The sequence below is a fragment of the Dermacentor andersoni genome, chromosome 2 (genome assembly GCF_023375885.2).
Source record: "Dermacentor andersoni chromosome 2, qqDerAnde1_hic_scaffold, whole genome shotgun sequence".
Classification (NCBI taxonomy): Eukaryota; Metazoa; Arthropoda; class Arachnida; order Ixodida; family Ixodidae; genus Dermacentor; species Dermacentor andersoni.
This window is the reverse complement of record NC_092815.1, coordinates 60111140-60133225: the sequence shown is the minus strand read 5'-3', so window position 1 is coordinate 60133225 and position 22086 is coordinate 60111140. Positions and strand designations below refer to the sequence as shown.

Below are 22086 nucleotides of genomic sequence, written 5' to 3'. Positions count from 1 at the left end.
TCCCCTTAGAAAACGTCCCCCCCCCCCCCCCCCCCCCGCTCGCAGCAGCCAGTGGCCGCAGTTGACGTGTCTCCTTGCACAAAACTGTATGCATGCTCAAAGGTCTGAACAAAGCATATCATAATTCCCCGAAGTTTAGACGCAACCGAGGTCGGAAAGCAGCTTTAGGACAGGAAATAGCGTCTTAACACGAATAGCGTCTTAACTTCGGGGAATAAGCTGAACCAAGTAGCCCAGCAACAAGTAAAGCATACGACTCCAGGTAGGTCCTGTATTAAGTGTTACGCTATGTGATTGGCTGGCATACAAGTTCCGCGGTTTTATGCAATGATCGATGGTGCGGGAAAGCTCGAACAGAGGTCTGTAGAAGCTCGGCAGTGCCGTTCCGAAGGTGTGAGAAAGAGCACGCCGTCGTCGCAAGAGCAGAGCTGGTAGACGCGCACGTCTGTTGAACGAACAGTAGGATCGGCCACTTCAAGGTCTTTGATCTCTAGTCGGCTGCAGTCCACCACAATCTGGAATGAAGCACACCATATTAAAACAGCTTTACTAAAGCTCGACGTTAAGTTAACAAAACGTCCAAAGAGTAAGGAAGTGGGCGTAGAGAGTAAGCTGATATATAAATTCCGGCAAGGAAGACAAATTTCAACACCAAGTAGATCGCAAATAATTGTTCTTCAAAAAGGTGAAGGAAAAACAAAAGGAAGACAGAATTCATGCATCTTTTATACCTGTCCTTTCCTGGTGTGTAAATGGATATCTTGAAGAGATGTGACTAATGTATCACCGGCACGGGCAACCATGGAAACTTGCTCTTCTCCGTGGACGCTTATTCGTTTCGTGGGGGATTCGACCCTTGAAAATAAAAGAAGGAACACTGATTTTATATCTGCATTTAATCTGCCGTGTTCCTGATCAAAGCGAAAGATTTTTCGCTTTCGTGACGAACTACCTTAATTTATGCTCGTACATTAATCTAGTATACAGGGTGTCCCACGTAACCTGAGCCAAACATTAAAATATGCAGATGCCACGTATCGGGACAGAACAAAGGTAATGTTGTTTTTTGTCGCTTGGAGATACTCATCTTATGTTCTTCCTTGAGCTTAATAAGATAATTAGTCTTAATTAAGTAATCAACTTCTCAAATATTATAATTAGAAGAGAAGTCTCAATGAGAAAATTGTACAGCAACATGAAAAATTCCCGATACAGTTTTCTGTTGCTCAATACGTGCTCTACAAACGTGTTTTTCCGAGAATGAAAGCAGCCCGCAAATATACGCAAAATTGCCGCGCGGCTGGCCACTCAAGGCCCTTTGCGCGTATTCGCGTGCTTTTTTCACGCTCGGAAAAACTCTTTAATGTAGCACGTAGCCAACTACAGAAAGCTGTATTAGAAGTTTTTCATCTTGCTCCGCTATTTTCTGTTTGACACTTTTAATCTAATTATAATATTTGAGAAGTTGATTAATTAATTAAAGCTAATTATCTGATTAGGCGGGATGAAAAAAAAGATAATCTGACTATCTCCAAGCGATGGCGAACGACATTACATTGGTTCTGTCTAGCTACGCGGCATTTGCATATTTTTTATGTTTGCCTCATGTTACCTGGGACACCCTGTAGAGGTAGCATCACAAGGTCATACAATTTACACTAATTTATTAGAAATCCATAGGCATATGTGTGTACTTTGCGAAGAATTATCTTCCTTTCTAAGAATTAGGAATGCTCAGAACACACCGGCAGCTGCGCTTCACCATTAGTTCCGCCTTACATTATATTGTTACGGGGAGATGTCAAAAAGGATTAATATGCCATTTTACACAGCAACAACAAGTGGTGGCACAACAACAACAATGTATATGTACACGCAGACGACGAGCATAGATGTTAGTGGCACATACCCACTCAGGGGTATCGGCCAACAACCGGGTGGTTCAATATAAAAATAAGAAAAATAATTATGAAGTGATGTAAACAATATTCGTGAATAGGTATATGGGACATAATAGATATATTGGAGCTTATGATTTTGACAGAATGAAAGAATAAACGCAAACAAAAATACAGCTAACGTGGTTGATATTGTAAAAATCCAACAAATCTTAGGTTCTGAATTTAGAGTCGCAATATTTCTGAACCTGAAATAAAACGCGGGATGTCTTCACCAATCTTCCTGTCGTTGTTCCTAATGGTCGACGCCCCCAGAGATAGTAAATTTTAAACACCTCGCACTGGGAAATCCCACACTGAAGTAAAGTGAAGGCGAATTAATTAAAGTGCATTAAAGTGGATTAATGTAGATTTATGTGGATTAAGGTTGGTACCAATTACAGCAAAGTGGATTAAGGTGGAATAAAGTTGTTGCAAATTATAGCAAGGTGAATTAGGGTGAAGCTTTAATTTAAGGTGGTAACTTAGAAATGTCCTCATGCTTTCGCCTTCAAATCACGTAAGGATATCAAGTGACTCTCAACTATTGACTCTGTACATATAGGGGGGGGAGGGGGTCCTAATTCATATTTTGTTCAAATTATACGTATTTAAAGTCCTATAAAGCCTGTTTGTGTGTGTGCGTCAAAGAGTGCACGCTGCGTATTTTTTTTCCCTAAAACTGTTCGCAATGCACAAGGCCAAGAACCTAGTACTACGGTAAAAATATCTATACGGTGACATATTGGCGTCCACAGTAGGACGAAGTCGTTCTTTGCCACATATTTCGAAAGGAAAAGACCTAAAATGAGTTTGAGAGACTTAATCACCGTGGCACAGCGGTTAGGCTTGCATGGGGCAGACTTCGACAGGTGGGTTGAAGAGCGATGGTCTATAATATGCGAGAAATCTGAGAAGCAGCGAGAGAAGCGAGTGGACGAACGAGCAGCTGAGATAGCACCTATAGAAGAACTTCGCAATGTATTCCCCCCCCTTAAATAGCGTATATCGAGCGCTTACTCATACCAGCTCCGAGGGAACGAGCCCCATTTGTGGGGATGCAGTACAAGAGTGCGATAATGACAAAAAGAAAAGCGCTATCCCACAAAGAGCGTCGAAAGTATGCAATCACAAATTGTTTCACGCAAAGTTAACTTGTAATGACGCCATCACATCCAAAGATACTGTTTTTTCCGAGGATGTTTGCTCACCCAGCAAGGAGGATATTTTCTCCTCATTTCAACCAGTGCTACGCGAGTCTAACGAAGGCGGTGATCGGTTTGTAAATGCGTGCGAGCTACCATGCATCAGTCTGGTTGAAAAAGCTAGAGATAAGACGTTGAAGACTGAGTACCTTCTCGAAGTTAAAAAATGACGCTTTGGAGGATTTGCACACTTGTCAAGCTAAATCTTAAGATTTCATGGTTTCCATGGTACGGTGTTTGGTTTCTATAAATAAGTTCTGAGGTGTCTTTACTGTATTCCTCGGATCCGACAAAAGCAAACGCTCGTAACACTACACACTCTTGTGAGCTCTCAAGCTTGTCTACTAAAATAACTGATTGCTTTAAGGACGCGGAAGCTCCTCGTGTGTAGTTCAGTTATTGACAGTGATGCAGCAATCACATTTCGCAAAGTTCGGGACATTAGTACGCAGGCAGTGACTTTTTGATTTCATGTAGAATCACGACACTTGTTTTATCTAGAAAGGGCTGGGTTAAGCATACAGTCGACAACACTAGAGGTCTGCTTTTATGTAGAGAGGCGAATTCCTGGAGCGATGTGATCCTGGAGTGGCCCGTGTACTCTAACAGGACAAAAATATATAAAATTCGGTTGATGTGCGAACGGGTCACTTAGATGAGCTAATGCTTCACTTATGGCTTCTTATGGTGACATATGCATTTCAGTATTTTGATTCAAATGAAGTTTGCGGTGTCAAAATGTATCACGCATTTAGAGCCAGTTCTTACCAAACACTTTCTTTCGAAGGGGGATTATATGATGGGGTCTCAATGCGCGAATACCGTGAGCGGATTGTGTTGGCCCCGCGAAGGCGACGACGAGACGCTGCAGTGGTTGCACAAGCACAGCGAAGAAACAGTTCGAGGACGACGACAACGACGGTGGAAAAAGGCTTGAAATCAAAGCATGAAACATTATTCCTATAAATGCCCACGCTGGATCAGTGCGCAACGGATCAATGCGCAACGTTTCACCACATGGTATGGGCTTGCGCAAGCACACCACAGCTCACGCCCATAACGCACCCCCTCCACACGGCAATGTGAGGCAGGGCTGCCCAGTTCCGACTCCACGGAGCAGCTCAGCCTGGTCAATTGAGTGAGAAGGGCAGCTAAGGCCGCTGGACTCCTGTACTGAGGGGACCACCTACTGCACAGTGGAAGAGCTACCTACGCTCGTGTGCTATTTTCTATACAGTTTACATTGCTCTCTATTAGCCACTGAGTGATCTACACAGCAATACCGAAGGAGAAACGAAGAAGAAAAAGGAGAAGAAAACGAATCAAGGGGAGACAAGATGCTCGCGCAATTTTTACTGTAACGCTTGGATATTTGATCATTCATTTCTGTAATAGTAGAAACTTTAATTCGCAGTTACAAGATACTTATTTCCTTTTCACCTTATTTTCTTTAAAAAATACTGATAACAGTGTTTTCCCCGCCCGATTCATGTCCGACTCCCCAGAGTGGGTTGCGCCATTTCGCCAAGGAACAATAACAAGAGGAGCAAGTCAGCGGCGAGGAAGGAGTTCGCAAGTGCTCCGAGCGCAGGGGGGAAGTCATCCGGCGTCAGGCCTGCGTTTCGTGCTTCTTACTGGACCACTGCAGGGCGACATTCGAGACGCGTGGTCACCGCGTTCTCCAGATCGCCCCCAGGAAGGTGCCGATAGACGTGGTAGAAATCAACCCTATGCACCGAGAGCAGAGGTGAAACCATTGGACTTGGTACAAGGTGTGGGGACCTCTACCGCGTTAAGGCTACCTGCCCATGTTCCCAACAGTCACCACCGAACTACTTCCTGCATTACTGGATCCCTGGTGTTCGCTTGAGGCGACCACGATTTTTCTTCGTTGGTTTCTAGCTTCGCCACTGATACCACACTCCGACAGCCGCCTCCGTCGCCACCTCACGTTCATCTCGCAGCTTCAGTGCGGACCATGGAACTGTAGGTCCCTTCTGACTTTCAGCTTTATTATGTAGAATTCCTTTTTGTTTGATTATTTGTAGAGTTTCCTTTTTTGTGCTGTATATTCTTGAGTAAATGGTTTGTTATGTCGAAACGAACGACTTCATCATTTTATGCGTTCAGGCTGCGCCTCAGCGGTGATTAATTCACACTGAAAGTACCCCCTCACAAGGGGCTTCCAGATATGCACGTACCGCGCCGCGCTCTACGAACTGTAGTGGTAATAAATATCTGCAAGTTATATATACAGGTTGTCCCACATACCTTGAGCCAAATTTTTAAAAATGAGAGGCACCCCGGACGCGAGTTGAACCGAATGCATATGTTCGCACTGGCCTAGAGTTACTCAGGCTATTTCTTATTTCCCCTTAACGGATTTGTTATGTTTAATTAATCAACATGTTAAGTATTGGCTTCAGGCCCCAAGTGTGATGCACAAAGTTGTAGAGCACCTTGAGAAACCTCTCAATAAATTGTTTCCAACACGCATAGAGTTTCATATTAGTATACCTAGAAGGAAATCTGGCGCTGCGATCGTTCAACCATCATGGGAATGACGGGAAGTACAGTCTTCGGATTGGCATTCTGTTGACTGGCAAACTAGTCTACAAGTATTTTGTGGCAGTTTTGGTTTCGCTCCAAACGCAATCGCTATAACCTGCAGTGGGACAGTGCAACGCAAAGCTCTCTGCCTTTGTTATGTTGCTCGAAGTGGCGATAGCGCGCTGGGCCAGCGACTGGGACGATGTTTGCGTCGCGGTGTGGTGTCAAAGCCCTGACGAGAAAGCGACGGCATCGTAAACGTTGAAAGAACATGTTTTGAGCGTTTGGACCTTGGTTTGTTAAGTGTGCTAGGTTGGTGCTGTAGCGTTACGTGCTTCATGAAACTTCAGAATAGGAAAAAGAAGGTACCACTGAAACAAGACATAGGCAGTCGTGCTTCCAGTGGTTTGACAATCAAATTTTATTGAGGGCTTCATTATGCATTGCTCGTTTATGTGCTCATTGAAATGCGTGTTTTAGGACTTTGAGAACACAAACTTACTTGTGGTAGGAAAGGTTGCTGCTTCCTGGTTGTAGGCTAGTGTCGCAAAATGGGTACGTGCAAAGCCAAGCCGTAACGCTTAGGAAGCGCTACGTCAATATAAAATATGATGAAGCATACTCGTAGGAGGCCACTAGCGTCCTAGCTAGCACTGAAGCAGATGTGCTTAAAAGTACTTGAAGACGTTCAGCAATCGTGACAGCCGACGCAGCCTTTTGAAAGAGCGAGAGAGTTCGCAAGTGCCTGTCGTCTGCGAGAAAAGCCTCGCGTTTGCAGCGAGCAGGCGTCGTAGCAGAGGACACTTGTAGCATTCCGCTCAAGGGCGCAACACTTTCTCACAATAAGACATTTTTATTTCCATAAATACTTGATGAGTATCTTTATATAAGTACATGCACAGTTGCTATTGCTGCTGCAAAAATAAATAAATAAATAATTATTCTCTGGCGTTAAATCGGGAACAGAATCGCACAAGAATGCATACCCTGGTGTGTCCTGGTGATAAACCACAGTAAACCATGCTTCCATCTTAAAGTCAACAAAGTTTATGTAGCGTGTTGTACATTATATAACATACTGTATAAATAAAATTAGATTTTACGCGATAATACTTGAGTATAGCTTCGTTTACTGTGCCGCAAGCAAACGCCACTAGTCTAAATATCGAAGTCAATCCGAAGCCTGTACTTCCCATCATTCCCATGTAGGTTAAGGCAACGCTCATGAGAGCCTCCGTAGACACTAGCTCCCACATTTCCCTCTAGGCCATTTATTTAGAAACTCTATGTGAACATGATATATTTCATATGGTCCTTTCTTCCGCATTCCAAAGAAAGCGCGCGAAAAAGAAAAAAGAATGTGCCACGTGACGGGGCGATTGTGCACTGTCACTGTGCTGTTCTCAAGCTTGCGATGGATGAACAAGGTCGGCTGCAGCGAGACTGGCCCGCGACAGCGCGTTGTGTCTGGTGTAGGTATCTGGGCATGCGGCTCTTATCGCATGACGGTGCAAACGTGTGCTGCTGGCCGAGCGGTGCCGAAGCGATAAAGCGTCTAAGGAGATGAAAGACAACAAGAACATAGCTTTATTTTTTGATGTTCGAAATGGGCAAGAGCTGGCAGCGTGCCGACGGAGTGTAATGGTGCGGGGTGGGGAGGCGGCATATGGAGGCGGCGTTAGGGCCGGCATGATCTTCCAGTGACCTTCAATTTTAAAAAGCGCCCTTTGATTAAATGCGTGTTCGGAGAGGTCACCGTCTGCTACAATGCACATTTGGCATCTGATAGGGACATTTTCCCGAGGCGTTCTTGATCATGGTATCAGGGATGGAGTTGCAGACTTGTCTTATTTTTTCTTTTAGGTTCTCTGATGTTGTGATTGGTGTCCGGTATACTTGATCCTTGACCTAGCGCTAGAGAAAGAAATCGAGGGGAGGTAAATCTGGCGACCGTGCTGGCCAAGCAATGGGCCCATGCCGTCCAATCCACTGCTGCGGGAATACCTCATGCAGCCATTTGCAAGCTTTGCTGCTGCCGTGCATAGGAGCATCATCCTGCTGATACCAGAAATGCTTGATCCTAGTCAATGGAACTTCGCAAACAAAATCCTCAAGCACGTACCCCATCAAGGATGTAGTTGACGTATCTTTCGCCTGTAAGCGTGTTATCAAAAAAAAAAAAAACATGGGGCTAATGACAGTGCCACCATAAATTCCACACCAGACATTACCGACCCCTTATATCGGTGATGTGTCTTCAAAACTCAGTGACGGTTTTCGTCGCTCCAATAGTGAGCGTTGTGGATGTTTACTTGGGCATTACGTGAGAAGGTAGCTTCATCGGTCCACAGTATCTCGTTGACAAGGCCTGGGTCCTCTTCCGTCTTGATTATAATCCAGTTTGCAAAGTCCTTTCGATTTCAGAAATCGCGGGGCTCCAAAGTCTGGTGCAGCTGCACGTGGTATGGATGAAGTCTCTTCTTAAGTACTCTCCGCACTGAAGACTTCGACACTCCAGCTTCAGCCCCCACACTACGAACACTTGCATGTGGGTCTTAAGAAAACTTTGACAGAATATGTGTCGCCACGTCCACGCCCAGGATTGAAGATTTATGTCGTTTCTTCGTAAAAGTCCCAGTCTGTCTCAGCGTTTCATATGCACGCACAATCGTCATTGAGCTTGGACGCGTACCTGGATGTCAGCGTTGAAATAGCTCAACTGCGCGCCTTCTATGTCCACTTGACGCACTTAGAGCCAAAACCATACCCTCTCTTTCCTCATTGGAGTAAGCCATATCTGCTGCTCAACGTTGGTCGCGGCCAAATAGCATTGCTGTGTGGAATACGCAGGGATACGGGCGCCTGAGGAGTACTGGATATATTGCAGTTCGCTGGGATTGGTTCAAACAAGGTACATAAGGTATGGTCTACATCCGGTAAACTGAGACAGCCAGCGGGCGCAGTCTCTCAAGGACTGACGCGCCGGTGACGGTGCACAAGTGTGAAGCTAGACGCAGGCACCCGATGCTGCGACCACGAAGCGATGCTCACGTGTGGGGTGTGAGATCAAAAAAGAACGTCTGGCAGACAGTAAGCCTGAGGAAACCATACGGTGCCAGTGCGAAAAGAGTCATCATCTGAAAAAGACATGCGTAATCTTCCTTGAATATAGCCAAGGTTTTGCTTACCTTTAGTTAGTTTTGTCCCCGTGTAATTTATCCACTGTTATTCGAGCCCTAAGGTTTAAAGTTGTAGCACCATCGTTCAATTCGAAAACTACTACGAGGTGATTTGTGTACAAAGCAAAATATTAACGTCCATCATCGCCTTCCATCGTTCCCACGCGCTTCGCCCTTTCCTCCTTTCAATCAAAATCCTAAGTGCTACTTTCGTCTTTTCTTTTTCGTGGCCTCAGGCGCTTTATCGCTTCGACAACGCTTGGCCAGCAGCACGCATTTGCACCGTCATGCGATAAGGGCCGCATGCCCAGATACCCACACCAGGCATAACGCCCTGTCGCGGGCCAGTTTCGCTGCGGCGGACCCACGTCACGTGGTATTTTTTTTTCATATTTCGCAGGCTTTCTTTGGACCACGTCAGATATATCGTGTTGTAAACAAGGTATTGAGAGTTTTCTCAAGGTGCTGTACAACATTCAGTATCACACTTGGGGTGTGCAGCCAATACTTAGAAGGTTGAATAATTAAATATAACGAATCCTTTAGTTAAGACGAAAACAAGAAATAACCTGAGTAACTCTAGGCCAGTGCCAACATTATGTATTAGGTTCAACTAGCGTCTGGAGTGCCCTTCATTTTAAAGTTTTGGCTCACATTATGTGGGACTATATATATATATATATATATATATATATATATATAAACGAGAAGAAAGGGGGTTGGTTAACCAAGGGGCCCGAATTTTATTATGAAGCCAACAAACACTGACACCAAGGACAACATAGGGGAAATGACTTGTGCTTAATAAATGAAATAAGGAAACGATAAATTAACGGAAATCAAAGTGGATGAAAAAGCAACTGGCCGCAAATCGGGAACAATCCCATAACCGCGGTTGTGAAGTCGTTCCCCAAATGCGGCAGTCGTTCCCCAAATTTATCGTTGGTCGAATCTACTGCGACCGTCAAAATCTTTCTGTTCTCACACCTTGACGGGCATCTTGAAGATCGAGTCCAGTTTATGCATAACATTATTGGGAAAGGCACTCAGAAAATTCTGAAATATTCTCCCATGAATGAGACTTCGAACAAAGTCGCTTTAAGTTGTCGGTCGTAGAAAACACATACAAGTTAACTTTGCCACTGCTCAATTTCTGTTTTCTTGAACTCAAAGTCTGCCAGCACCAGCAGATCATCTTTAGAAAAAGTGACTATTAATGCTTCTGTTGTCACGTGTGCTTCAATGATTACTCATGTCGACCACAGACATTTACAACGAGAGTATGCGCACTAGATTGCCGCGAGTGAACACGAAAACTTGCTTGACAGAACTGAACAGAGCAGAGGTCCTGCTTTTTGCGCCTGCTTGCCGCAATACGCAAAATAGTTGTGCTGACGTGCTCAACCCTAGAACTGGCGTTCAACTTCAGGCAAACTTACTTGAGGTCTCGGGCGGAACCACCTCTGACGACTTCAGCGTGCAGGGATCCATCCAACTGAAATCCAGCCTTCGCTGCGAACAACACAACGGAGAACGAGCGCAAAAGATTAAAATCAGTTTCTGTTATGCGCTGGCACACTTCGCAGCATATTGTCAACCATTATATAGCGTGTTTTGTACTCCTAATTCATGTTGGATATTTTGCCTGTTGCGTACTACGAGGCGGGAATGGTATGAGAATGGAACAACAGTTAGTGGGAAGCTCCGTTAAATGCGGTACCTTGAAAGAAACTGCAGCAGCGCTGGGAATTCGGTCTGTAAACATGTCGCATATGTAAAACCCAGCGTCAAAATACAATCGGACCAGTCAGACATCTTGGTAGACCCAGAAACGCAAGTATGCGCTTGTGTTCCTTTCCACTGGCTTTAATTCTATGCCAATAACGTGGAGATCAGGTAACTGGGCGCGCTGTTTAGCCTTTTCAGCTGCTGTCTAAACAATTATGTACAGCAAGATAGTGCATCAACAGGAAAAGCACTGATGAAGTAATGATATATATAACGTGTCGCATACATCTTGAAGCGCCTGTGATTGGAACTGTGCTGAAATTTTGAATAAGTTGCAGAATGTTTTAGCAAAATCAGTGGGAGCGCAGACGGTTGGGTGATATTACTCGGTGTTAGTGTGTTGCATGTAGAGGGTTCACTTCTTTCATTGCTTTTCAGAATGGCATGCACTAGGCATAATTTCCAAGTAACTGTATAAGTGCTTTTCAAGCTTTTCAAAACACGAAATAGTTTATGTTCTCATATTTGATGTTCCTGTAGTGAGCTTTCGCTTGGAGTCCACATTCTGCAAACTTGACAAAACTCACTAAGCAATTGAAAATTCTTAATCTTTTCTGCAGCTGTACACTTTCTACGATTCTGAATCAACATGAACTATGAATCAATAATATAAAGTAGTGTCTGAAAGGGTTAATATCTATTAGCGCCTAGCAAGAGAAAAAGAACTTTAATATAATGTAAAAGCTGTGAGGTCGGCTTGTGCAGCTGTGCGCTAGCCTGATGCTGAGTGCTGGAGTAAGAATGAAGGAGAACAAAAGGAGAGCGAAAATATTAAAATTATGGTCATAAGCAGATAAAATGAGATGCGCCTAAACAAAATAGCAAAAACAAAACTTTGCGAGTTTCACATTGAAATATTTACGTATTGACACGATAAACGATAACTAATGGGTGACAGAAAGACGTTGCAGGCTTGTCCTTTATCATTCCAATAAATCTTTTCCTGATGGCGCTTTAACTTATGAACTTATTTGAGTATTACAGTGGTGGAAAAGGAGTAACACGCTCATATTCTAGAAAGAAAAAGAATGCCGTGATGGTGGACTGCGGAATTCCTCCAGGATGGATACAGCATGATAAACGATACGTATCAGCAATGTGCCGATTACGCACGAGCATCTATAGTCCTTCGAGGTGGCCCGTCGTGCCAAGGCCATTGTGCTTTACTTACAGTTGCTGCAATTTGCACACGTGAATTCTTGCCATCCTGTCGTAGCAATCTCGTTATTTTGTCTCTCTGTTTCTCGACATTTCTGTAATTTTTATAGCCAACGAAACACTTGAACGACAAGTTTATTTTGCTGGCTTTGTCAACACATCGTTTTAGCAAGTGCCTTCCGCAATAGTGTTTCTGCATTAACAAAAACAAAAATATGAAGAAAGTCCAAGCGCGTCGCTGCGCCATAATGTTAGCAAATGATTAACGTTAAACAAAGGCTGGCTGATATTACAGCCACGTGGATTTGTCTATGCAGTGTGTACCAGCTAACTTTCGCCAAACTGTTCCACGAAAAAAAAAACACGGTGCAATATACCATTACAAGATCTACGGTATTCGGTCGTCAAACCTCTGACGACCGAACGCTATAGGTCTTCAAATTGTGCATTGAACCGTGTTTCTTTTTTCAATTTTTTTTTTCGTTGAAGAGCTTGGTTAAAATTACCTGTCGCATGCTATACGATCTTGTAGGCAGGCGCACATTTCTCAGTTGAATAATTTCCGACAATAAGTCTTGCAGCGATAATGCATGGCATCATCGCGTTTTATCGGTAAACAGCGCTTTCTGTAATGTCAACAACAGTCAACTTAAAAATAAGAAAATAATAATAAACTAAGAATAACATTTTAAAAAATTACGTCAAGTTCTGACATGCAGTTACGTGATATGTATTACTTTTCAGGAAACGGCCTTCAGACAGCGCGACGCTTCCATGATGGGCGCAAATTATTGCGAACGTAGTACTGCATAGTATTGAAAATATGCGGGAAATGGTATCAACAGCCCACAAAATGCTACTCGTGCACATCTGCACGCAAAATATCTTTATAACTCTTTTTTGGTGGTATACTTACTGGAAATTCGAAGATTGTCAGTTGCTACGACAACTTCAGATGGGTCGCTTCGAAATAAGACATTATCTTGAGGATTTCGCACCAGAAAGTGGCTACCACGCGATTCTAGAATTCCAGAGCCTGAAATAAACGCAGGAAATTGTATCACTTGTATGCTCTAAAATACCAGTAAAAATACATTTGTGTCCAAGATTATATGTCCACTCCACCAAACTTAAGTGATAAGGAGTCACTAAAGGTTCGTACTTAATGATGTATAATGAATACTTTGTTTTATCTTCCGCTGGCCAAAAGCTACGTTTCGATGTTCTTTTGTTCCAACGTGTTCCAGTGCTTTCAAAACACTTATAACCAACACCATTGGAAAAGCTCGAATAGTCATACAATTTTTCGGAATTTGTCTGCCCTAACTTATTTGTGATGTCAACTTCGTCGGTAACTATGTCTAAGTTCAAAAATACAATTGCGATCCTACGGCACTTCGTGGACAGCGATCTGCGCTTTAGTTCTAAATTCAAAAAATTTGTCTTTGCTTAAGGCTTTGTTTCTAATTAAATTTTGCAACAGCACTGTGACTTTCAGTTGGACTCATTCCACTAAGTACGTTGCATCCTTGTTTGCCTAGTTGGCACATACATTTACTTGTCGACATGCAGCGATAAGAAATTCACATATCTGCAACAACTTGCTAATCCGACAGCAAAGTGTGCATAAGATGGTGCTTCTTTGAAGAAGCTCTTTCAAAAAAGTTAAACTGAACAATTTGATTTCCGGCATAAACAAAAGAAGCACGGATGCCAAATTCTTAGCTCACCGATGCTGACCGTAAAATGCGATGTTAATAAGAAATTTGAGCACCACAAAGCAATGTTCAGCGCAAAATCTTCTAAATTGTTAGAATAAAGCTAGTGCCACGTTTGTTATTACTTATGATATGGTTCATCACTGATCTAAAGCTGCTAACATTTCTCTTCCTCACACAGCCTCCGCTGTAGCTATTAAAAAAAAAACTGTTGTGAACTTGTTTCGATGGAGTGTATCTCTGCCTAGCCTTCACGGGCAATCTTACGGGCTTCGTTGAATGCAGCTCCTGTCTGAACTTTCTATAGTACGGGACCATGTGCGGCAACGAGCGTTTGCATCGTCTCGAGGATGAGACACTGATTCGAAACACGAGGCCTCTGCTGCCTATGTAACAAGCTCTATTACACGAAGAGGCCGCGCCTGTCCGTATGGTTTGCTTTGCATGCATTGCTTTAAGTGACTCCAGCTGATCAATATCCTACTTCATTCGGGAAGGCAGCATTTGCTATCTCTTATTGTCAGTCGCCAAAATGAAATTTGGAGGTAACAAGCTGAAGTGTCAGCGCTTTATCCATCCGAGAGCGCGTGCTAACAAATAAAGCCACTCCCGAATCAGTGGCTCCTGTGGTAGCAGGCGACGTACACACCATTACCGTACTCAAGACAGCCGGGACGGAAGCTGCACAAGACAGACTCGGAAGCATTTTATCAACGAGCCCGTATTTTAAGTACGTTGTCAAAATCAGTAACAAGCTACAAAAAAAAAGAAAAAAAACCTAAGGCGAGCAAGTAAAGGCGAGTTAAGTTTGTACTGTAGTTCTGATATACCTATGTCGGCTGCTTAGGCATTCATGAGGTACGCAAAGTTGCCTGTGAGCCACGTGTATTAGGACGGTGCATCCTGTACAGTTGAAAAATTATTAAAGGAAGTTTTCCAAATGTTATCGGACTTACCAAGAGTCAAACTGTTGTGATAGCGACCTTGTCGGTTCAGCGACTGCAGCTTGACGTCTCCAGCCGACTCTATTATTAGGCCTTTCTCCTAAACAACAAATGCAAGTTTTAGTTAGCCAGAGTACAGCTTCTTATAGTAAGTTTTTAGAGGGAATATAACAAACTAAGTTTTTTTTAAATCGCCACGCATCTACTTCGTCGAGTGAAACACCTCTAGCCATGCTAGTGTTGACTGCTGGCAACAAAAGAAAACGCTTGAGCGTCTAATCTTAGGGGCGCGTTAATATTAAAAAAACTTTCGCACAACGAATCGAATATTGTTCTATTCGATTCGGAACTTGTGTCAAATAGTCCCTGTTCTTAAATACGAATATTTTTTTAATGCTTTCCGAATGCTTCACATTGTCAGGTGTTCAAGATCAATCATGAAACTGAAGGAAATTACTCCCCCTCCCCCTTCTGTCTGAGAGGAGATAAAGAATGGGAGGTTACACAAGCACGCCGTGTCACGTCAAACATTTCCAACTAAGCTGCAACCATTCTCTCTTAATGTTCACTCAGACATGAGATTCAGTAATGGTTCTTGTTTGCTATCACTTTTTCAAAGCGTTAACTAAGTGTTCGGCTGAGATTAACTCTACACTCATCCCATGTCAACATTATTTGATGTCATTGTGGCACCAGCTGCAGCTATAGTTCTGACCAGACAAATTTCGTCGAAACCTTGACTACTAGCTGTAATTCTAAACTGGATAATATGTTTTCTTTCTTTTCTTTTTTGCTCTGTCATCGCAGCATTCAACGCCCATTTCCGTTCTAGACTCGAAGGTATGCACAGATGCTAGTAGGTTAATAATACTGCCTTTCTTCAACTATAATCTGATAATGAATGACCATGCATACTCTGAATAAACTTGATTAATTGTGAATAATGTTCTATTGGAGGTTTCGATAAAGCTTATTTCGTAATACGCAGAGTAAATACAGAAAATTGTTAATGTAGCGATTACGGAGACGTTAACATTGTTTTATAGTAATAGAGAAAGAGACTGTTCATTACTCGGAAACTATTCGAAAGGTATTACGTATTCGATTCGATTCGCTTTTTTCGACATTTCATTCATATTTGCTTCGGTTTCAAAATTACTATTCCCATGCTCCTTTACGTAACCTAAAAGCCTCCGCGCGATCTCCTATACGTCATGATAACTGAGTTCTCAATAAGAGCAGATCGTACACAGCGAACATGGCGAGTAAAGTAGTAATCTTGAGAGAGGAGGTGGTGGACAGGAAGTGACGTCAGATCAAGCATGTTAACATTTCCGTCATCAGATGAGAACTAATCTGTTATGTGTGTACAGCAAATATCGAAAAGAATATAAGTTGACACACACTAAGAAAGCAGGTTGTAGGCTATACATGAATTAGTCATGTAAGCATATAAAAAGTTATTGCTTGTGTAATCATATGCGCGGTGATCATCTTTAAGTTTTACGGAAATGTTAAAAATCGCTAGTGGTAAATAGCGTAGTTCTTGCCCTTGAGATGGATTATTCGAAGAGGCGGTCATTACTAGCACGAGACATTGAAGCACATGCTTAATTAATTCACAAAAATTAACTAATTAACTTCTTAATAACTGCTTTATAGTAAATATTGCAATTTACGAATTGCAGCGGGTGAGATTGCATGACATATCTACTTGAAATGAATTTCCAGGAGGACATGATGGACAAGATTAATTAGTGATTTTTTGTTAATTAGTTGAATATGTGTTGCCATTTCTCTTGCAAGCAACGTCCACCTCTCAGAATAATCCAGCTCAAGGACTAGAATTACGTTATCTACAAGAGGCAATTTTTGAAAATTCCGTAAAACTTAATAATGACCACCCTGTATATAGGGGCAGGCCAGCAATAGTGTCTTGGAAGGGACACCACACCCGCCTGCTTGAAAAGGAGAAAAAAACAACGGGAAAGAGAAGAGGAAGGCGCACCAGAACACATCGTGTAATACACAGAGTATGAGTAGTATACACACGACAGTTTACTCCCGTAGGTGAGAAGAATTTTAGCACAGCTTCGTTAGACGCGTATCGAATTGAAGCTCGGCCTTACGGCAATGTGAAAATCATTAGTGCATTTAGAAAAAGGTCAAGCTGCTGGAACTCGCTCAGCAGCAGGGGGCGACAAAAGATTAATTTTGAGCGCTTCGCACGAACCGGTATCTATCACTCGTGATAGAGAATATAATATTGGGAAAGTCGTTGGTGAATAATATTGGCGGCCAAGACAAACGCTTATTAATAAGGAAATACTCGCAGATTACGCTGCTCGTTCTTACACAAATAGCAGGTAATTTGCTCGCATTAAAATATTGCTGGAGACAGAGTTACGAGCATAATGTTCGAAAAAGTGTGCTGCACAGTGTTTCAGGCCAATATTATGCTTAAATGGCTGGTGTTTGTGCACACGTATATTAATAATCTTGTTTACGAAGTCAATTCTTTAGCAATGTAAAGGAGAACTAGTTCTCGCTGTGGAACATCCTAGCTCCGGCCTGCCACGTGATGACAGCACACTGTCCACTGCACAAGAAATCAAATGATGAGGCGTATTTTAAAAGCGTACGTATGGTCACGCGGTTTTCATTTTACAGTTCACGTGCATGTTTTCTTTCCAAAGATCCCACTGTATATCGCAGCACAATTTCTCGGTACTAGTTGCTTTCATTTTGCATTTCTCATTCATAGGCACTCACCACGAAAAAAGTATTTCAGCACGTAGCTTTCCTTGCTTTAGTATTGGGTTCCAGATATGTCCATAGTCAGGGACGAAATTTCTTGTTTCTTAGGCCTCATTTTTTTTTTTTTTTCATTCACGGCATTCCGATATTTCATGGGAATGCTCACTCAGCTAAAGGAGCTCAAAATCTTTCGTTCGCTTTGTAGAATACTTTGTCATTATCTTAATAATTGTTATTATTTATAAAACGAAAACAAGCATAACAGAATAGTACTTACCTGAGCAGTATGCTGAATGCGTTTTAGAGTAAGGATATCCAAGAACTGGCCATGCCCACTGATTTTCATGCCGCTTGTTGTCAAAGTCAAAACACCTGGTCCATCCTGCACAGTGAAAGCGGTATTAACAATACGCTTTTGGTAAAGATCAATGCTAATAACAAAACAAATGAATCACTAATAAACAACATCAACGCGTTGCTGGCTGCAAAAGTGAGGTAAACGGAGTTATTCAAGCAGTGCCTGTCAAACCTTGCACTTCCGAGTAATTCAATGCCCTGTTAAGGATGCTACTGCATTCCTTACCGAGCTCAGGTCTAGGACTTTTATGGTCCACATTAACAACGAGGCGTTCAGCGACGTTATGATGATGGTGGTCGCCACGAGCACATAGAGCATTTTCTTGCGCCAACCGCTCAGCAGTTCAGTGTCCCCGTGCGGCGGTGTCATATGCACGCTCATGGTTCCATTGCGGGACACTGTAGTAGATGCCATTCCGATGGCCCAAGTGCCACAGCAAGCGGCAGCGGGTACTTAAGTTTACGAGTCCTCGCTGCGTCGTTCCGCCATGAGAACTGCGCGAGACACAAGGGGACAAAACGTTTGACACTTGTTGGTTTGGCACACATAAAAACTTTCGCTCATCCATGGTACAGAATCGGCACATTATAAAAACAGGTAACTTAAAGTCGTAGCTGTTTAAAGACGTGACAGATTCCTTAACCATGGCTGCACTCTTAAACAGTTTCCACTCTTTGGGACGTATCTTGTCCCACAACGATAATCGTCATCTACCTTGCCCACATTTCCTTCTTTAACGCTGCGAGCGCGGTACTTCCAAGTCACGAACCGCATGCGCGTTATCAGCGTGGCATAGCATCCTCGACAGGACAGTAGCGAGCGCAGCGTTTTCAACTCAGGCGAGGAAGATGACGATTATCGTTTTGCGACAACTATACATCCCAATAGATGCAACTCTTTTAAGACTGCGGTGTTACATTAATATAGCCGAATAAAATTTCCCGCTAGCACCCTCGGCAAATATACAAATTTGCGCGTGTGTGCTAATATTTTCAGAGAATGAAGCAGCACGATAACACCGGACCAAACCTTTAAATCAGAATATTCTCTTCTAAGATGCGTTCAAATGGATGGAACTCACTTGTATGAGGGCGGGCCTTCGTCTGAGCTTCGATCAACCGCTCTCCCGAGGACTCGGGGATTGGCGGTCGTTTGGAAGCGGCGCCGCTGGCAAGAAAATTCAGCCTTGTGCATGTGGTGCGTTCAAATGGCGCCAAGTTGTCATTCATTCATGTCAAACGAGCCAATCTAATGCAGTCATTTTTGCTGTGAGCACGAGTAACAATAATTACTGCTCTTTTCCACAGTCCTAGTTAACCTATCTGAAACTTCGCACGACATACGAGAGATTCAGGGCTGAAACATTTTCGGTGAATACCGAGCCATCTAGTGGCGCCTGGTGCAGAAGCGAATGCAGACGCTTCGTGCTCTCGATAGATGCCGACACGTACACAGTGTTCCTTTGGCTCGCTCTTCGTTTCGCGACTCGTCGCGGTGGCTTAGCGGCTATGGTGTTGCGCTGCGAAGCGCGAGTAGCGGGATCGAATCCTGACCGCGACGGCCGCATTTCGGTGGGGCCGAAGTGAAAAAAAAACGCCCTTGTCCCGTGCACTGGGGGCGTGTTAAAGAATTCCAGGTAGCCAAAATCGTGGCCTCATAATCAAATCTATGGTTTTGGCACGTAAAACCCCAGATTTCAATTCAATTGGTTTTGCGTTTCTTTCAGTAACGAATGGCAGACTGTTTTGAACATTTAAATTAGACGTTCCTTGCTCTGTGTCAGGGCTTCACAACGTGTGGTCCGGGCGAACATTTTTAGTGACCCACCACCGAGTTGATACTTTTTTGATGCGCTGAACAGCGCATCAGAGTAGTAGTACATTGTCATAGTACACGTGAAAGTACAGTACATTCTAGCACTGAGAGCGAGGCCATATGATGAAACAAAAAATAAAAAAGAACGACAATTTTGTCAGCAGAAGCAATGCTCGATATGAACCTTAGGCGGTGTCAGCCGAATGAAAACAAAACAAAAATGTCCAGGGTGTCATCTCTTGTTGGGAGCAGGTAGCAAAAAGGGACACGACTACCGAAGATGAACTCCTCAAGTAACTAACGGTAAGCCCGCATTATTACTACAGGGTCCGTAACTTATCCAAATTGGCGCTTTCCCGGTAAGTTTTGAGTTTTGAGGGTAGCGTCTGGGAACAGATGCTTGTCTCTGTTCCGTTCGCTTTACTTCACTACCCCAAAATATGTTTGTTCACATTGTGTTTCATCAAGCGTAAGTGTCAGTCAAGTTTATTTGGATTTATCGACATTGGCACCGACGTTGTAGTTCGAGGTTCTCTGCTTGGCCGATGCCAATAACATGCCACTCTTCATTGACTCTTTTCGAGGAGCTCGCTATAAAATTGTCAAGGCTTGAGGGGTCAGTTTCTCGACATTGTGTAAGTCCGTCTCACATCTATATTAGGATTGCGCAGTTATTGAATCTTTTTTACGTGTTTTTTTTTCTTTGTAGGGAAACTTGCCAGCTGAAAGGAGCTCGTGTTTAACCATTTATATGTTGCAACCTATTCGCCCTCCCGCCCCCCGAAATACAACTTCAACGTGAAGCTGGAGCCACGCTTTCGGTGTCTTTTTCGGTTTCTGTTCGTTACATCAGTCTCATCGTCCGCTTCCCTCGCCCTCATCGCTGGCCCAACGATGCAGCTTTACACGTACGTAGAAATAATGATGCAGCTATAATTAGATAGGAATACATTTGTCTCTATAATATCGAACAGTCACGGTAACATAAAATTGCGTCCGTTGCTTTGCTGCACTTGAGCAAATTTATGTGTTAAAATTAAAAAAAAAATTATATTATGGGGTCTTACGCGCCAAAACCACTTTCTGATTATGAGGCACGCCGAAGTGGAGGACTCCGGAAATTTCGACCACTTGGGGTTCTTTAACGTGCACCTAAATCAAAGTGCACGGGTGTTTTCGCATTTCGCCTCCATCGAAATGCGGCCGCCGTGGCCGGGATTCGATCCCGCGACCTCGTGCTCAGTAGCAATTTATGTGTTACCTGTAAAAATCGTGCGTCATTGATGATGCAGCTACTGGGGTAGATCAAAATATTTCACATGACACTGTGCCTTCTACCCCTGCCGATACATAGGCTAATGAGTGCTCTTCCGTCGCTTCCATTGTAGCTGTTTTAACCATCAAACATGCACATTTCATCTCCAGCAATGCCTTTTCTATAGTACTCTATTTTTAATGTGGCAATCAACGCAATAGTTTTTATTGCCAGTTGAATACGGGTGCGTACCCCAACACTGAGGCATCTCTTGCGCCTGTTGTCATTACCCTGAGCGGACCAATCACCATTGCTCTGCCGCTGTATGGTCGTACTAGCTTTTGTGTCACTAAAGACTCCTCGAATCATCATCAACATCACCTGTAAGCATATAAATGGTGCACTTTGATGATTCAGACGTGAACTGAAAATAAGATAAAATAAAATAAGATAACCAATATAAGATGCACTGCCGAACCATGCATGGCACTATGTTTGGAAAGGACGCGCGGGAGAGGAATAATTTCGAATTGGTTAGTAATTAGAACAGATGTCAAGCGCACGCACACTTATAGTTATGATAGTGATGATGATAATATCTGCGCGTGTAAGTTTAATAGTGAGCAAATAGAATTCGATGAACTTTCAAACTTGATAAACAAGACAAAATTAATCAATATTCCAAATTACAAGGTCGGAGATATTAAGAAAGCAGTAAAATATGAACTCAGCAAGAAATCAGTGAGAACAAAACTTGGCAGCAGGCAGGACGAGATGTATGCAGTGATAGATAAGCAGGGTAATGTCATCAGCAATTTCCATGATATAGTAAAACCAGCAGAAGAATTCTATACTGACCTGTACGGTCGCCAGAGCAGCCACGCAACCTTCCTTGGAAGTAGTGATGAACAGAATACAGAGGCTTCTTTCAACATGATAGGGTCCCGTGTCGCAGAAAATCCCGTGATGGTGTTGGCGGAGGAGGAGGAGGAGGAAAAACTTTATTTGCTCTAATTGATTAGAAATTAGCGGTGGCAGATGTGGTCGGCCGTCTTCACGGTCTTATTCCCCATCTGCGCAGGGTCGACGCCCCTATTCCAGGGCACCACTGAGGGTGGCTACTCGGTGAGCGTGCCTTACTAGTCCATGCTGGACTTTGGGGTCGCTGCTAGAGAGCACCCTCTCCCACTGCTCCACACTCGGGTCTTTTATTTGAAGGAATTGTTGGTTCTGAACGCATTCCCATGTAATGTGGTATAAGGTGGGCTTGGCGCCGCACCAGGGGCAAATGTTTCTATACTGGGTTGGAAACATCTTGCTTAGTGTGTTTAGATTTGGGTATGTTCCTGTTTGCAGCCTCCTCCAAGAGGTTGCTTCATGCTGATTTAGGCTGTTGTGGGGTGGAGGGTATTTGATTCGGAA

General features: G+C 43.4%; 1 protein-coding gene across 2 annotated transcripts; it reads right to left on the bottom strand.

The window, feature by feature from the left end:
• Window positions 1–257: 257 nt before the first annotated feature.
• On the bottom strand, window positions 258–18899 carry LOC126542234 (zeta-sarcoglycan-like). 2 transcript variants are annotated; one of them, XM_050189202.3, is made up of 8 exons: window positions 18676–18899; window positions 17820–18088; window positions 17514–17618; window positions 14492–14579; window positions 12734–12853; window positions 10311–10383; window positions 732–855; window positions 258–515 (listed from the first exon to the last, which is right to left on the bottom strand). In XM_050189202.3, exons 2-8 carry the CDS (start codon window positions 18006–18008, stop codon window positions 321–323), a joined length of 894 nt encoding a protein of 297 aa, XP_050045159.1. In that variant the 5' UTR covers window positions 18009–18088; window positions 18676–18899; the 3' UTR covers window positions 258–320. The 2 variants fall into 2 exon arrangements, with proteins under 2 accessions (XP_050045159.1, XP_054933062.1); XM_055077087.2 differs by lacking the exon at window positions 18676–18899 and adding an exon at window positions 18624–18642.
• Between the last annotated feature and the right edge of the window lie 3187 nt (window positions 18900–22086).

Coding starts and splice junctions, on each gene's coding strand:
- LOC126542234 (XM_050189202.3), bottom strand. CDS start 18,008: ATGGCATCTACTACAGTGTCCCGCAATGGAACCATGAGCGTGCATATG. Junction 14,580..17,513: donor GCATTCAGCATACTGCTCAG/GTAAGTACTATT, acceptor TTTGTTGTTTAG/GAGAAAGGCCTAATAATAGA. Junction 10,384..12,733: donor TGACAATCTTCGAATTTCCA/GTAAGTATACCA, acceptor TGTTGTTCGCAG/CGAAGGCTGGATTTCAGTTG.